General features: G+C 43.7%; 1 protein-coding gene across 3 annotated transcripts in view; it reads right to left on the minus strand.

Moving 5' to 3' along the window:
• Positions 1–1,038: 1,038 nt before the first annotated feature.
• LOC110522245 (transcription factor HIVEP2) overlaps positions 1,039–18,528 on the minus strand; it is a 99,798-nt gene continuing 82,308 nt past the window's right edge. For all 3 annotated transcript variants that reach the window (XM_036975817.1, XM_036975818.1, XM_036975819.1), the window contains 6 exons: positions 13,352–18,469; positions 12,954–13,105; positions 10,321–10,496; positions 9,945–10,046; positions 8,565–9,496; positions 1,039–2,427 (listed from right to left, as the gene is read on the minus strand). In XM_036975817.1, the coding sequence (XP_036831712.1) occupies positions 1,600–2,427; positions 8,565–9,496; positions 9,945–10,046; positions 10,321–10,496; positions 12,954–13,105; positions 13,352–18,229 (7,068 nt within the window). In that variant the 5' untranslated portion in view covers positions 18,230–18,469 and the 3' untranslated portion in view covers positions 1,039–1,599. The remainder of the gene's footprint in view (positions 2,428–8,564; positions 9,497–9,944; positions 10,047–10,320; positions 10,497–12,953; positions 13,106–13,351; positions 18,470–18,528) is intronic.

The raw sequence follows: 18,528 nt of genomic DNA on the forward strand, positions 1-18,528 counted from the left end.
CCCCAAAAATGTATATATTATGAGATTGTACCCCCAAAATGTAGGGAACATAAGGTGCATTTCTTCAGAGTTCTTGATATCTGTGTGTACAAGCCTTTAAAAATGTTTTGGGGATGAACTGACGGCATTGCCCAGAATCAACTCTTTCCATGTATAAATGTGTATGACTGCATATATATATATATATATATACACACAGATTCATGGGCATTCAATATTACATCTGCTGGAATGATCCCCATCCTACTCATTAAATCAAGTACTTCAAGCAACATGATTCACAGAAGATCAAACTATCTTTAATATTTCACTACTACTTCAGTAAGCGATGAACAACAACAAAAAGAAAGAAAATGCATAAGTGCACATGTTGAACAAAAAAATAATAAGTTCTACTTTTTTGTAAAAAATGACAAAATCACAACTAGTGTAGCCAATCCAGCAGGAGAGAAAAAGGTACAAGCATTTAGAACTAACTACCATACTGTATGTGGGTGTCAATCCAAAATGTAAGTGCATATATATATATATATATATATATATATATATATATATATATATATAGAATATATATATATATATATATATAGAATATATATATATATATATATATAGAATATATATATATATATATAATATATATATATATAATATATATATATATAATATATATATATATATATATATAATATATATATATATATATATATAATATATATATATATGTATATATATATAATATATATATATATAATATATATATATATATATATATATATATAGAATATATATATATATATAGAATATATATATATATAGAATATATATATATATATATATATATATATATATATATATATATATACAATAGGTATATATTCTTGTAAATTTAATTATATGTATATACTTCCAAGTAAAGTGTATTCACTAACATATAAAGCCATTTGACAGTGTACATATTTTTTGCTCTAATTACGCCATAGCAAAACCCATGCTTTACATAGAAAAGGCATACACAACATTAAGAAAAATGTACAATTTATAAAACATGATACAATAAATAGTATTATAGAATTGCTGCTGTACACAAAAGCCATTTCATTTCACTCATATAAAAATATGTTTTAGTGCAACCTTACATATATTGATACTTCACATCATTCAGACTCAAGTGTCCAAAAAAGACGGGAAATTGCATTTATTACAAAGCTGATAAACTTTATATATTTACATATCTTCCTGCTTAATATGCTTATAAGAATATAAGCAGAAAGTAAAGAAAAGGCACACACATTTGTACATTTAAAAGTACCAGACTGGAGTCCATAAGCAATTTGGTCAGGCTCATGGATAAGTTAACATATACTGTATGTATATTCTCTGAAACTTTAAATAAGAAATACATTGTTAAAATAGCAAACCAGGTTATAAAAGGCATGCTATACACATACATTGAAACTGCAGAGTATCTACTTAATTTGCTTGTGTTTGCGTGTGTGTGTGTTTGAATGTCTGTCTCTCTGTGTTCTTGTGTTGTGTGTGTGCAATAGTATGGGTTGATGTCTTTACGTTGCACGTCCCTCCCTTTTCAAACATCGTTCACCTGTTCTCTGTGGAGTCCTTTGATATATCTTTACCTCTCTTTGTGCTTGCTGCCCTTTCCCCTGGGCCCTGTCGACCTGGTGATCTCTCCTTAACATGGTGGCCTGGCTCTGCCGTGGGACCCGCCGGGCCCTTTGATGTGGCCGGCAGGGAGGTCTCTGAGCTGGAGCTGGAGGGTAGGGGGAGAGGGGAGGCCGAGCGGCCGGCCGGGGTCTGCCTAACCTCTAGGCCACTAAAGTGCTGAATCCTGCTGGGGGCGCTCTCCTGAGGGATGGGGTGAGGGGGATGGCAGGGGTGAGGCAGCGGGGAGCGGCGTCTCTGGTGGGGCTCTAAAGAGCACGCCACCACGCCTTTCTCCAGAGTGTCATGTTCCGTAGCGATGCGGAGAGAGGCGATAGCTTTGGTACATGTCTGTATGCTCTCCTCCTGCTGCTGATTGTCCTTGATGTCAGGCATGTCTGCGCTGTCCCGGCGACTTCCTGACCTGGGTAAGGACGGGCCGGAGGAAGGAACTGGGGTCCTCTCCATTCTTTCATGGCACTGGGGCGAATCGGTGGACCTGGTGGACCCCCTGGCCAGCGGGAAGGACACTTCACTGGTGCTAGACTCCTCGGACGTGCTCTTCTGCAGAGGGAGGCGGGCAGGGTGGGCCAGGCCGGTGACGGAGGTGGCCACGGAGTGCACCATCTGGATGCCCCCGATAGGGATCATGGGGAAGGGGATGCGGACCTGCTGCTGGGAGTGCAGGGGGAGGTGGCTGAACAGGCCCTGGTGTGGCCGTGTGGACTCCTGGCTGCTGTGGGGAGGGGAACCCTTCCTCTGATCCTGAAACAATACAAGATGAATTCAGTACAAAATATAGTGGCCAAAGATAAATAGGGTCTGTGGATCTTCGACTATAGAATATACAGAAAGTACTACGCATTTTCTCAATTTAATTCAGGGGCGTAGGCACTGGTGGGCGCAGACACACCCACTGGGGAGCCAGGCCCACCCAATCAGATTGAGCAATCCCCCAATAACATATTTTTATTGTATAATGTTTTTTTATTATTATTACTTGTCAGTGTTCCAAACGGGGTGGGTCCCATTGATCATCAGTTATCATATAAAAAACGGACAACATTTGCCTCCAACCTATGGCAAAATGTGTAGAATTACAGGTAATTTGCTGTAAAAATTGTAATTTTTCTCTCCACCCCATGGCAAAATAAGTAGAATTGCATGAAATGAGTTATAAAATTGTAAAATCTTCTCTCCGCCCTGTGGCAAAATATGTAGAATTGCAAGAAATTAACATTTAAACAAAAAATGTCTCTCTTCACTGTCATGAGGGGGGCCGCTAAAATGTTTTGCTCGCAAGGTGAGAATTAGTCAAATAATGATTAACTTAAAGACATAATAAAGTCATCAAATAAAATAAACGTAACATACGTTTTATTAAAGTGAAGTAATGTGAATAAATAATGGTTAATAAGTGATAGGCAGTAATGGGCAGTCACTACCATCATGGGACTTTATTCATTGTTTTATTCTGTGCTGTTACAGCATTCAACCCACATAATGCATGGTGCATTTTAATGTTAAAAAAAGATATATTTCTTAATAACTGATACAAAAATCGAACCATCAGTCCAGTGATTTAAAAAAAAAAACGAGTAATTTAATGCCCATGATGTGCCTCACAAGTAACAGGCTTTCCACATTTTGTTACCTTACAGACTTATTCAAAAATGGATTCAATACAAAAAAATCCTCATCTATCTACACACAATACCCCACAATGACAAAGCAAAAACAGGTTTCAAGGGCCAAGAGGGTGCAAAGCTGTCATCAAGGCAAAGGGTGGATAATTTGAAGAATCTCAAATATAAAATGTATTTTGATTTGTTTAACACTCTTTTGGATACTAAATGATTCCATATGTTTTATTTCATCGTTTTGATGTCTTCACTATTATTCTACAATGTAGAAATGGCCAAAATAAAGAAAAACACTGGAATGAGTAGGTGTGTCCAAACTTTTGACTGGTACTGTAAGTATTCATTGTCAATAAGGTATATTGTGTGTAGATTGAGGAGGTAAAAAAACAAACAATTTAATCCATTTTAGAATAAGGCTGTAATGTGACAAAATGTGGAAAAAATCAATGGGTCTGAATTCTTTCCGAATGCACCGTATGAAAATAGGCAAACGCATGAAACAACATCTATTTACAGTCAATGTAAATAGCCTATCGTTTTTAGGAATTGCATGTCATTGGAAATAGAACTCTGCCCTGTGCTTCTTCATACTATCAACAAACTATCGGTTGATAAGCAAATGCTGGTTATGGTTAAGGTTCGTTTTAAAATATGGATTGGGGTAAAGGTTAAGGTTAGGGTTAAGTTTAGCATTAGGATAAGGGCTAGGGTTAGGGTTAGTACACATGTAGTTGAAAGGTTACTGATCATCTGTAGAGCTTCTACAGATGGACTATGCAAATGAAGTGTTACTTTGGATTTTAATGGATCTTGAGATGGTAGGAAAAATCAGCTCAAATATGACAAACTATTACCAGCTAAAAAGAAGTCAAATATGAATATAACAAAAAAATATATATATTATACAGCTGAAGCAGGCTCCATTTCACGCTTCATTTAAACTGTCCGGATTTAAAAAGAATCTTAAGAAAGAAAAAAAACAGTTACTAACCACTGAGTGATGAGCCAAGCTTACAGTACATTATGGCTACGGCTGGCTTATCTTTTTATCCCTCACTACCACGGAAACCAACCAGATGGTGTGGAGAAGTCAAGAATGACTCCACAGTGCAAGAATACTGCATTTTTCCCCTTTCCCCAGGGATTCTTAATTAGCCACATATATAAATAGAAATGACCGCAGAGACTGTAAGAGCACTCTATAGTGGGCCTGCACGGTTCCATTGTACTATAACTTTAAGTTAGACTCTCCATTTATCATCCTATAAAAGCAGGCACTAATAATACACTGAACAAAAATATAAACGCAACATATAACAATTTCAACAATTTTACTCTGTTCCAGTTCATATAAGGAAATCAGTCAATTGAAATAAATAAATTAGGCCACAATCTATGGATTTCACATGACTGGGCAGGGGCGCATCAATGGGTGGACCTGGGATGGCATAGGCCCACGCATTTAGGAGCCAGGCCCACCCACTGGGAAGCCAGTCCCAGCAAATCAGAATGAGTTTTTCCCCACAAAAGGGCTTTATTACAGACAGATATACTCCTCAGTTTCATCAGTAATCCAGGTGGCTGGTCTCAGACGATCCCACAGGTAAAGAAGCCGGATGTGGAGGTCTGAGGCTGGAGAGGTTACACGTGGTCTGCGGTTTTGAGGCCGGTTGGAAGTACTGACAAATTCTCTAAAATGACGTTGGAGGCAGCTTATGGTAGAGAAATTAACTTTAAATTCTCTGGCAACAGCTCAGGTGGACATTCCTGCAGTCAACATGCCTATTTCACACTCCCTCAAAACTTGAGACATCTGTGGGACTGTGTTGTGTGACAAAACTGCACATTTTAGAGTGGCCTTTATTGTCCCCAGCACAAGGTGCACCTGTGTTATGATCATGCAGTTTTAATCAGCTTCTTGATATGCCACACCTGTAGATGGATGGATTGTCTGGCAAAGGAGAAATGTTCACGAACAGGGAATTAAACAAATGTGTGCACAACATTCGAGAAATAAGATTGTTGTGCATATGGAAAGATTCGGGGATCTTTTATTTCAGCACATGAAACATGGGACCAACACATGTTGCATTTATATTTTTATTCAGTATACAGTGCCTTGCGAAAGTATTCGGCCCCCTTGAACTTTGCGACCTTTTGCCACATTTCAGGCTTCAAACATAAAGATATAAAACTGTATTTTTTTGTGAAGAATCAACAACAAGTGGGACACAATCATGAAGTGGAACGACATTTATTGGATATTTCAAACTTTTTTAACAAATCAAAAACTGAAAAATTGGGCGTGCAAAATTATTCAGCCCCTTTACTTTCAGTGCAGCAAACTCTCTCCAGAAGTTCAGTGAGGATCTCTGAATGATCCAATGTTGACCTAAATGACTAATGATGATAAATACAATCCACCTGTGTGTAATCAAGTCTCCGTATAAATGCACCTGCACTGTGATAGTCTCAGAGGTCCGTTAAAAGCGCAGAGAGCATCATGAAGAACAAGGAACACACCAGGCAGGTCCGAGATACTGTTGTGAAGAAGTTTAAAGCCGGATTTGGATACAAAAAGATTTCCCAAGCTTTAAACATCCCAAGGAACACTGTGCAAGCGATAATATTGAAATGGAAGGAGTATCAGACCACTGCAAATCTACCAAGACCTGGCCGTCCCTCTAAACTTTCAGCTCATACAAGGAGAAGACTGATCAGAGATGCAGCCAAGAGGCCCATGATCACTCTGGATGAACTGCAGAGATCTACAGCTGAGGTGGGAGACTCTGTCCATAGGACAACAATCAGTCGTATATTGCACAAATCTGGCCTTTATGGAAGAGTGGCAAGAAGAAAGCCATTTCTTAAAGATATCCATAAAAAGTGTCATTTAAAGTTTGCCACAAGCCACCTGGGAGACACACCAAACATGTGGAAGAAGGTGCTCTGGTCAGATGAAACCAAAATTGAACTTTTTGGCAACAATGCAAAACGTTATGTTTGGCGTAAAAGCAACACAGCTCATCACCCTGAACACACCATGCCCACTGTCAAACATGGTGGTGGCAGCATCATGGTTTGGGCCTGCTTTTCTTCAGCAGGGACAGGGAAGATGGTTAAAATTGATGGGAAGATGGATGGAGCCAAATACAGGACCATTCTGGAAGAAAACCTGATGGAGTCTGCAAAAGACCTGAGACTGGGACGGAGATTTGTCTTCCAACAAGACAATGATCCAAAACATAAAGCAAAATCTACAATGGAATGGTTAAAAAATAAACATATCCAGGTGTTAGAATGGCCAAGTCAAAGTCCAGACCTGAATCCAATCGAGAATCTGTGGAAAGAACTGAAAACTGATGTTCACAAATGCTCTCCATCCAACCTCACTGAGCTTGAGCTGTTTTGCAAGGAGGAATGGGAAAGAATTTCAGTCTCTCGATGTGCAAAACTGATAGAGACATACCCCAAGCGACTTACAGCTGTAATCGCAGCAAAAGGTGGCGCTACAAAGTATTAACTTAAGGGGGCTGAATAATTTTGCACGCACAATTTTTCAGTTTTTGATTTGTTAAAAAAGTTTGAAATATCCAATAAATGTCGTTCCACTTCATGATTGTGTCCCACTTGTTGTTGATTCTTCACAACAAAATACAGTTTTATATCTTTATGTTTGAAGCCTGAAATGTGGCAAAAGGTCGCAAAGTTCAAGGGGGCCGAATACTTTCGCAAGGCACTGTAAACGTCCGACCCACTGGAATTGTGATACAGTGAAATATTCTGTCTGTAAACAATTGTTGGAAACATTACTTGTGTCATGCACACAGTAGATGTCCTAACCGACTTGCCAAAACTATAGTTTGTCAACAAGACATTTGTGGAGTGGTTGAAAAACAAGTTTTAATGACTCCAACATAAGTGTATGTAAACTTCTAACTTCAACTGTACATAGGCGTATTATCATTAACCATCACTCCTGTGTTCCAATGGCACGTTGTGTTAGCGAATCCAAGTTTATCATTTTAAAAGGCTAATTGATCATTAGAAAAAAAACTTTTGCAATTATGTTAGCACAGCTGAAAACTGTTGTTCTGATTTAAGAAGCAATAAAACTGGCCTTCTTTAGACTAGTTGAGTATCTGGAGCAACGGCATTTGTGGGTTTGATTACAGGCTCAAAATGGCCAGAAACAAAGACTTTCTTCTGAAACTCTTCAGTCTATTATTGTTCTGAGAAATGAAGGCCTTATAGTCAGAGTTCCTCTGTCCAGTGTCTGTGTTCTTTTGCCCATCTTAAATCTTTTTTTTTTATTGGCCCGTCTGAGATATGGCTTTTTCTTTGCAACTCTGCCTAAAAGGCCAGCATCCCGGAGTCACCTCTTCACTGTTGACGTTGAGACTGGTGTTTTGCGGTTACTATTTAATGATGTCATTCCATGACCTAGACTGACCAGGTGAATCCAGGTGAAAGCTCTGATCTCTTATTGATGTCACTTGTTAAATCCATTTTAATGAAGGGGAGGAGACAGGTTAAAGGAGGATTTTTAAGTATTGAGACAATTGAAACATGGATTGTATATGTGTGACATTCAGAGAGTGAATGGGCAAGATAAAAAAAATGCAAGTCACTTTGAATGGGAGCACCGGTTTGTGTCAAGAACTGCAACGCTGCTGTTTTTTTTTACGCTCAATAGTTTCCCGTGTGTATCAAGAATGGTCCACCACCCAAAGGACATCCAGCCAACTTGACACAACTGTGGGAAGCATTGGAGTCAACATGGGGGGACAGGTCCCTGTGGAACGCTTTCAACACCTTGTACAGTCCATGCCCCGACGAACGAAGGCTGTTCTGAGGGCGAAAGGTGTGGAGGGGTGCAACTCAATGCAACTCAATTTTTTTCTGAGGTCTTGGCTGATTTCTTTTGATTTTCCCATGATGTCAAGCAAAGAGGCACTGAGTTTGAAGGTAGGCCTTGAAATACATCCACAGGTACACCTCCAATTGACTCAAATTATGTCAATTAGCCTATAAGAAGCTTCTAAAGCCATGACATAATTTTCTGGAGTCCATGCCCTTACGAACTGAGGCTGTTCTGAGGGCGAAAGGTGTGGGGGGGTGCAACTCAATATTATGAATTTGTTCCTAATGTTTGGTATGCTCAGTGTATAATATGCCAGTAATGAGTTGTTCATGAAGGCTGATGTGCAATGTTTATATAATAAAATAGAACAGTTGAATACATTCTGGAACACTTACTGTCTCCATCTCTGAGTGGCTTCTGCTACGCTGGCCCATTGGCACCATCTCTGAGTGTAGGTGCTGGCCCAGACTCCAGGGGGCACTGTGATGGTGCATGCCCCTCCTGGGGGAGACAGGTCTGATCATGCCCCGGTGGCGACTCCGTGGAGACAGCTCCCTCCTGCCCACCAGTTCTCTGCCCGGTGACATGGGGCGTCCGGCGTGGGACAGGGGTGAGATGTGACTCCTGGGGGAAAGGTCCCTGCGGGGCGAGAGGTCCCTTCTGAAGGAGATGTCCCTCTTGGGGGAGTGGTGCCTGAGAGGGGACACCTCTCTGTGGGGTGACAGGCGGCCATGGGGGGACAGGTCCCGTCGGGGGAAGAGGTACTTGCGTGAAGTGGAGGTGGGGGACGGCTCTCGAAGAGGGGAGGAGTCCAGGCCTGGGGAAGAGAGGCGAGACAGGGACAGGTCGAATGATGAGGAGCTGTGAGCTGGGGAAAGGCCAAAGTCCTCGTCCATGGAGCTGGGTACGTCTAGCCTGCTCTTATAGTCCTCCCCCAGGGCGCCCTGCAGCAGCTGCTGGTACTCTGCCATCTGGCCCTGGCCTGCACCCTCACTGGGCACCATGAGCTGGGTGATCTGGATGCTGGGCAGGCTGGTGAAGTAGCTGAAGAGGGGTGGTTTGGAGCAGTGGCCCTGCAGGTCTGAGGAGCAGGCGCCCTGAGAGTCCGTGACGGACAGAGATGGTATGCCATAGGGCTGAGGGCTGGTGCTTCTGGAGCGAGTCTTCGGCGTGGATTCGCCATCGTAATCGTCGTCATCATCTTCATCGTCGTCCACCTCATCCCCGTCATCCTCGCCACCATCAGAATCATCGGCGTCTGAGAACTGGTGGTCAGCCATGATGCCTGACATCTTCCCAGACTCCCTCTGGCCATCCTCGCCATTGTCTAAAAAGAAACATATGGTTTATCCAACCGTTGATCCAGTCAAACCCTATGCAAATGCAATAACAGTAGCCTACTTTGTTCTGCAAGACAAATAAACAGAATTTAGTGCAGTCTTAACAAGGAAATGAGACATACAAACACAGTAGTGCTTTTCTATTTAGGCGTTTACAAATCTTTTACAGCAACTGCAATTTACTTATTTTGGATTGAATGGGTCACTGGTGTTCTTTCCCACTTTATGCTAAATGATGGGATACAAGCAGGGAAAATGTGAACTGTGTATCTTTAAAGTTGGTCATTTTACATAAACCTGACAGAGGCGGTTCCTGTTTTTCATTACAATAATTTTTCCTCAAGAACCGCACCAGTGCAACATACAGGGCCCAGTATTTATCAAATATTGGCTCATCTGTATAAAATATGCTCAGTAAGTCTGTCTGATTCATACCAGCTTCTTCGGCGTCCGCATCCTCCACAGATGTCACTGACACCCCGAGCTCCAAGCACTTCTTCATGTGGGCTTTCGACTTCATGTGTTTTGTCAGGTTTCCTGAAACAAGAGTTTACGACTTTTAAAATGTCTTACTGGAAGCAGCATAGGCCGCCTGGCCTTTCAATTGACTCATCAACACTCCACTGCAGCAGAGAGAGAGAGAACCTTGCCACCCTTCTAACGCAATGCAGACAGCAGTCTGTTCAGTCCTACATAAATCCTTTTCCAATGTGATCACTGTTTTTGTTTGAATTATCAGGTTAAAGTGCTTGAGAAGAAAGGTGTACATTTGCATACATGTGGTTATATGAAATGGAAGAAGGAAACCCACCTTTGGTTTTAAAAGCAAAGTTGCAGAACTTGCAGACATACGGCCGGACATCGGTGTGTGTGCGGATATGTTTCTTCAGCATGCTTGGCTTCTTACAGCGGATCCCACACTCTTCACAGATGTACTTCCCTCTTCCTCTGCCCCGCACGTAAACATAGTCTTCATTGGATTTGTACCTGAAATCATAACAAGATCAGATTATTCAACATTATTGGAGGGTTTTGAGTATATCGAAGCATGTGTTAAGGGAGCAAATATCAAATACATCAAACAGCTAACTTTACATTGGGAAAGTTAGCTTGCAACTGCTCAGAGAAAATAATTCCGGTGCCAGACTCAACTGGGTATTGGTCAGACATTTTTACAGCTGTTCTCGATTCTGAAATTGAATTATATAAAGAAAAAATCTAACTGTATATGATAATATTTTCAAAGGGATATTCAAGACGCCGTATGTTATTGTGATTTGAAAAATAAAATGATTTCAAAAATGATTTGGAAATCTATTTATCGCTTGAACCAAAGTAAAGAGGTTAACCGAAGCCTCACGGACAGTTGTCAATAATACCATGGCAGTTAAACAGCAAAATTATGCTCTACTGTATTTCCATAAAAACAGTAGCCTATGCTAGTAAGTAACACCTTTCAACCACAATTAAAAGCCATCTGAAAAATACATTCTGCTTTGTATATACTGTGCATTCGGAAAGTATTCAGACCCCTTGACATTTTCCACATTTCTACTTTACAGCCTTATTTTTCCTCATTAATCTACACATAATGACAAAGCGAAAACAGGTTTTTAGATATTTATGCAAATGTATTGTAAAATAAAAACAGAAAAACCTTATTTGCATAAGTATTCAGACCCTTTGCTATGAGACTCGAAATTGAGCTCAGGTGCATCCTGTTTCCATTGACCATCCATGAGATTTTTCTACAACTTGATTGCAGTTCACCTGTGGTAAATCCAATTGATTGGACATGATTTGGAAAGGCACACACCTGTCTATATGAGGTCCCACAGTTGACAGTGCATATCAGAGCAAAAATCAAGCCATGAGATCAAAGGAATTTTCGTGGAGTTGCGAGACAGGACTGTGCTGAGGCACAGATCTGGGGAAGGGTACCAAATAAAATGTCTGCAGCATTGAAGGTCCCCAAGAACACAGTGGCCGTCATCATTCTTAAATGGAAGAAGTTTGGAACCACCAAGACTCTTCCTAGAGCTGGCCGCCCAGTCAAACTGAGCAATCGGGGGAGAAGGACCTTGGTCAGGGAGGTGAACCCAATGGTCACTCTGAAAGAGCTCCAGAGTTCCTCTGTGGAGATGGGAGAACCTTCCAGAAGGACAACCATATCTGCAGCACTCCACCAATCAGGCCTTTATGGTAGTGACCAGACGGAAGCCACTCCTCAGTAAAAGGCACATGACAGCCCGCTTTAAGTTTGCCAAAAAGCACCTAAATACTCTCAAACCATGAGAAACAATATTCTCTAATCTGATGAAACCAATATTTAACTTTTTGGCCTCAATGCCAAGTGTCACATCTGGAGGAAACCTGGCACCATCCCTACGGTGAAGTACGGTGGTGGAAGCATCATTCTGTGGGGATGTTATTCAGTGGCAGGGACTGGAAGACTAGTCAGGATCGAGGGAAAGATGAACGGAGCAAAGTATTGAGAGATCTTTGATGAAAACCTGCTCCAGAGTGCTCAAGACTACAGACTTGGGTGACGGTTCACCTTCCAACAGGACAACGACCCTAAGCACACAGCCAAGACAACGCAGGCTCAGGGACAAGTCTCTGAATGTCCTTGAGTGGTCCAGCCAGAGCCCGGACTTGAACCCGATCGCCCATCTCTGGAGAAACCTGAAAACATCTGTGCAGCGACTTTACCCATCCAACCTGACAGAGCTTGAGAGGATCTGCAGGGAAGAATGGCAGAAACTCCCCAAATACAGATGTACTGCTGTACAGTCTGTATACAAGACTGTATACCCAAGAAGACTCGAGGCTGTAATCGCTGCCAAAGGTGCTTCAACAAAATACTGAGTAAAGTGTCTGAATACTTATGTAAATATGATATTTCAGTTTAGTATTTTAATACATTTGCAAACATTTCTAAAAACCTGTTTTTGCTTTGTCATTATGTGTAAATTGTGTGAAACCTCATCGTGTGTAACACCGTGTGTAATCGTGTGTAAATTGATGAGAAAATGTATTTAAATTAGATTTTAGAATAAGGCTGTAACGTAACAAAATATGGAAAAAGGCAAGGCGTCTGAATACATTCTTAATGCAGTGTATACATCCTATTTCTGCGGAAAAAGCCTTCAAGTCCATGAAAAACAGTCATTTGACAAAATCATGTAAAAGCTACATTTCAGTTACCACAGTAATTGTTTTATCATTCTCATATAACATAGACCATGAAGAAGTGGTTTCAGCCACCAGGCATTAAATTCAACTTAACCACAAAATATTTCATATTTAAGTGCTGGCCTGTACATTTTGTATAGAGGTCACAACAATATAACATTTTAAGCAGCCGTCTCCAGAAGGTTCCACACTGATATCAAAAGGCTTTCAATTACATTTTAATGGCTAATGGCAGCCATCTTGACATACCCTCCTTCAAAGATTCTGATGCGAGTGGGCTCAGCCTGCTTTGAGGAGGCCTCCTTCTCTCCATGGTCCTCCTTGATTCGTTCCCTGGAGCTCAGCCCCTTGATTTTCTTCCCATATTTGCTCACATCTAGCTGCATGAACTCTGGCTTCATCTGCAAATGGAAAACATGCATTACACTAAGTTAAATCCTCGCAAACAGACAAAAACACTTGATGGCAGATGTAATGAAATGTCGGCTCAAAATAACATTTTACTGTACCTAAGATTGCTTTATAATATTGTAGGGGATTTCAAACTTTCAAAAACGTACATGTGAGTTATGAAATCTGTAATGCTTATTTAGTAAATGTAAATGTAGTAAATTGTGAACAAGAGGCAAATGTGATGTGTTGATTACCTGCTCAAACTTCTGCTTCCAAGCAAGAGAGGACACAAGTTTTCCAGTTCCGGGTTGATACATAGCAGCCATCGTGTAGGTTTCTGTGTTCTTCCTCTGCTTGGATCGGAGCAGGGCCAGAGTAGCCTTGGTGCTGAGGCTGAGAGGGTTGGGGTTGTAGGAGCTGACACACCAGGAGCCGTAGACAGAAGTCAGGGGAGTCGTCTGAGCGTTGTTTGGCTTGGTCGAATTCAAGAAGCACCAACTGACACTGGTTGCCGTGCGAAGACTGGGGAACTGAAAGAACTGCTGAACGTCTGCCAGATCTGTGAGCAGCAGAGTGCTTCCAGCAGCGCCCCCACTCTGATTGGCAGCCAGCTGCACCAGCATGTTGACAGGGATCTTGCTGCCCATGGGTGGCTTGGCCTCCTCTGGAGTGTCACTGGAGGAGACCATGGACTGTGGGCTGGAGCTAGCCTCTGGGGTGAAGGAGTCGTCAACATCCAGCTCCTCTGGGGACTCTCTGCCACCAGGGGTGTCCATCACAATTTGCAGAGGGGGAGTGAAGCTGTCAGCTGGTGGCACATCGGGTATGTGAGGTGCGTTGGAACGCACTGGGATTTGGGTGGAAGGGAAGTCTGCTGGTGGGGAGGAGGACATCCTCTCCTGATCGTCCATTGAACCCTCACTCTTTAGAGGTGCATGCTTTGGTAACTTGACGCTGTCCTTCGAAGCACTCAGCTCGACAGCGCTCAGCTCTTTTACAATCTGACCGTACATCTTCTCCTCCTTGACCCGTTTCTGCTGTTTGGTCTCTATAAAGAGTTCCAGGCTACTGGCTGGTGATAACATCCGCTTGCTTCCCCCGATACTGGAGGATGCATCCGTGGTGGAGATGGTTCTCGATGTCAACGACAGCGGAATTCCCGTGTTTAGTCTCCCATGTTCAGTGTTCAGATCTGGAACTTTCCAGAGTGGATAACGTGGAGCTCCCTCAGGCTGACCAAGGATCTGAGATAAGTTGAAGCAAACTCCGTGCTTTGAAACACTGCCGCCTGTGAGTGAACTGGATGATGCATTCTCTGAGCATATGACTCTTGCTGAATAAGCGCTCTGGCTGTGGTTAGCTAAGAGCTGTGAAACACTTGTGTACATAACACTTCCGTAAGATGGCACGTGAGTCTGTATCCTAACGGGGATTAGCATACCTGGGAGTGATGGCTGTGATCCTGCATTCTGAGTGGCGAAGATTGGCTGGACCTGTTGCAGGAGCATTTTACTCTCGGTGAGGGCCACTTTAGACGGTGGAGAGTTGTAATGCTGGGCCTGGGGGGAGACTCTGCAGGGATACTGGTAGTTCTGACTGATAGCACCGTCAGCCTTAATGTCACACTGCTCCTGGATCTGCTGTAGCTGATGAAGAGGTGGGTGGGATTTCTGGGGCATGTGCGGTATACTAGGCTGTCTGATATGTAGTTTCTGTAACTGGTGTGGCTGGAAAGCCAGATGTTGCTTGTGTCTCTGTGTTGACTCCGGATGCCAGAACAGGCCGGGCTGAAATGGCAGGAAAGGCAGTGAAGCCAAGCTGCTCTGGAGTGAGGAGTATTGCATGGCTTCCTGGCTCATGAGCTCATGACTTGGATGCTCTACCTCTGATGACTGTTGACTTGGCAGACAAGATGACTTCTGGAACAGTGTTGAGTCTTCCTGGCTGTCCTCACTAATTCTCTGTTGCAGAAGATGATAAGGTGACCCTCTCTTGGGTCTTGCTACTTCGCTGGCTGATGCACCATGAGAACCTTGAGAGGATGGGGGGCTCTGCCAAGATAAGGGTCCATGGTCTGAGTGCTCTTGCTTGATGGTCATTTCGAGACCACCTTGCTCATGCACCACTGTCTCAGGGTAAACGCTAAGGGATGCCTGCCTTACTAGGTAGCCCCTTCTCCGTTCTTTCATGGCTGATGCACTGGAGTAAATCTCTCCCTGTCTGGATGATGTTGAGAGACTGCCATAGTCAAAGGACTTGCTACGGATCTCTGGGATCTCGGTGGCCAGAGCACAGGGAGCCTGTTCAGATGAGGATCGTCGCATCTCCCTCTGCTGGTGATGGCCGGGGATGGTGAGAGAGTTGCCACTGTACTCAGACTGCTTGCCAAAGTCATCCTGCTTGGTCGGTGACACAGACTTCAGGTTTTCTTCCTTGTCAAAAGACATAGAGAAGTTGGAGCTGTGGGACAGGTTGCTTTCCTGGCTGGGGCTCCTGGACAGGCTGGTGCAGGACTCAAAGCTGGAATCCCCAGAGGAGTGCTCCAAGTCTGCCAAACGCAGACGCTTCTTTTTAGGAGGCAACTTCTCCGTAGGGAGCTGGGACAGTGTCTCACTCCTCTGGGGCCACTGGAATTCTTCAACGTGCTTCTCCGGCTCCTTGGTCGGTACATCAGGCTCTTTCTCAGGTTTATCTGGCTCCTCCGTCACCCTGATCTCAGGCACTTGGATGTTAGGCTGCCGCACCAGTTTGGGGGGCATGTGACAGGGCTGGTTGGGTGAAGCTAAATCACTGTCGCTCTGCTGCTCCATGCTCTCAGACCTAAGGATAGAGTCTGGGCTTTGCACATCTTCTGTGTTTTCTGTATCTGACTGCTCTGAATATTGGCTAGAGGATTTGTCTTGCAGGTAGGCTGGGTGCTCGAAGGACTCTGACTTCTCGAAGGAGTTTGGCCTACTGAGTGAGTTTGTGTGCTGAATGACAGAGATAACGTTGCCAGTTGCCTTTCTGTCAGAGTCTGGGACTAGCACTACATCCTCTGAGCACATACTACTACAGCATGTTTCAAAACTGTCTGATTGGCTATGTGCATTGTACATGGATCCTATGGATCCTTTCCCAGTAGGTGTTGCCCTTGAACCTACTTGACTACCTTGTTTTGAATCATAATCCCCAACCATATCTACTGAGCCACTACTGTCATACTGGCCTGGGCCATCCTCCTCGTCCCCTACACTCTTTTCCTTTCTGCGTTTACGAGTGGCAATCTCTGTCATTCCCACTTTAGTACCATAAGGGCTGTATGCTGTATGCTCTGGCACCACAGGACTACGCTCCCCTAGCTTTAAAACCACAAATGGGGCTGTGTTCTTGGGAATGTGTCCATAGGTTTCAGATTCGCCATGCCCTTCATGTGCTGAATGCTCAAAAGCTGCCTGTCTCCTAAGCCTCCTCAGACCGGCAGCACCCGGGTAGAAGACATCATCAGAGGTCATCATCTCATCGAAGGAGTGGCTCACTCTTATCCCAGGTGGGACGTTGAGGTTGGTCGGGGAGGATGTTGGCATTGAGTTACTCCTAATGAGTGGCCCTGAATCAGGAGCCTCTAATAGACCTGTGTTGCTTTGGCAAGGGCTTGTGGGATACTGCTTAGGGTCAACACCTGCTAGTAGATGCGCTTCACTGTTATCATTACGGAAGAATATATGATCTTCAGATATCTTCCCCATGACTAGGTTAGTGTCTTGGCCAACAGTGGCCATGCCTACTGCAATAGATTGTCTAGATCTAGGAGAGTTAGGCTTGTAATACCAAGTCCGACCAAACATGATCTCCTCGTAGGACTTTGCGTTTGTGTTGGGAGGGCTGATCTGTTGCTCCGCACTCTCTGAAAGAGAGAAGTAGCCGGAATCTGTGCTGCCTTTGCTGTGTGGACTCAGAAGGTTCAGGGACTGCTGGGACTGCTGGTCTGAGTCCTGTGATCCCTTCCTATCTGTCAGTTTCAGAGCCAGTCTCTGTTTTATAGTAGGAGAGTCATCCACGCGGCTCACCTGGGAGCTGATGTGAGAAGCCTTGAGTTCCATGAATGGGGGGCACTCCATTACTGTTGGTGGGATCCCTTGTTTTGGGACAATTAGGATAGGCACTTTCATGGATGCCATAGCTAGTTCCTCAGCTGAGTCAGCATATGCCGGCTCCCCACCCTTCTCCATTGTGCTTTTGTCCATTTCAAATGATATCTGGGGGATGGGGCTGACTTTGTCCATAAACATAGAGACCTCTGCCGTCTCCTCGTCGGTGTCCGTGCTCTGTTCACCGTCTGAGTGTACATCTGTCTCTCCCACGGAGGATGCTTGATCCATGTCTGTGCGTGAAGCTGCCAGTTCGGAGAATGGGACTAGTCCTGCTTTGATGGCATGGGCATGAGATTTTCGGTGTTTGTACAAATTACTCTTGGTTTTAAAGGAGAACCCGCAGGGGACACAAGGGTAGGGGCGTTCCCCAGTGTGTGAACGAATGTGCTTCTTCAGCACGCTGGGTTTCGCACAAGCCCTTCCACAGTAGTGGCAGATGTACTTTCCTGGCTTCTTGGGTTTCTGCTCCTTCTTGTATCCCTCCTCTGGCAGCTCCGGCCCTGATTTGGAATACTGGCCAAAAGAACATGGTAAACTGGGAGATTTCTGACGAGAGAAAACTCCATGGGCACGGGAGTGTCCAGGGAATATGTCGTCGGAAGGGAGCTGTCCAGCGAAAGGCCAGGCATGGGCCTCCAGACCAGGCTGTGGCTTGGCTCCGGACAGGAAGCGCTCTTGCATGGGCTGCTGTGGGTACTGTTGTGGTAACTGGTAGGAGTAAGTACGGGGGAAAGCCTGTGTGTATTGACTGTCTTGATGCGGCTGACCCATTGCAGTTGATAACATCTTCCCAGAGCCATACTTTTGTGCTGAGCCAGTAATATTGCTGCCACTGGCACCACTTTGCAGGCTTTCGCGATGCGAGTGCCTTTTTCCCTCCGGGTCAGCGAAAGTGCTTCTTTTTGTGACAGCTGAGGGCTCGGAGACCCACTTCCTTTGTAGCTTCTCCCGTGGCTCCTTGGTGGATTTTTGACCAGAAGCTGATTCATGTGGCTCCATTGTCCAACTATACTTCCTTTGGGTTTCTCAAAGGTCAAATGTCAGATGCTGTAGTTCTCAAATGAAGGGGCCTTCCATTGCTGAAGTCGTTTTGGGTTGTTCTACATTTGAGTCACAAAGATCCTCTATAGTGGGGATCAGAACACTTTCTTTCTGTCAAGCATACTGTAAACTTGCGAACTTGCATCAGCCCTTCAATTTTCTTTTTGTTTATTAAATGTATCAAGACCTTTGAGTGATCTGAAAATTCAAACAGAACATGAATAAATTCCATGTACTGTGAAACAAAATGTGGTTTT

The sequence above is a fragment of the Oncorhynchus mykiss genome, chromosome 4 (assembly GCF_013265735.2).
Source record: "Oncorhynchus mykiss isolate Arlee chromosome 4, USDA_OmykA_1.1, whole genome shotgun sequence".
NCBI classification, from domain to species: domain Eukaryota; kingdom Metazoa; phylum Chordata; class Actinopteri; order Salmoniformes; family Salmonidae; genus Oncorhynchus; species Oncorhynchus mykiss.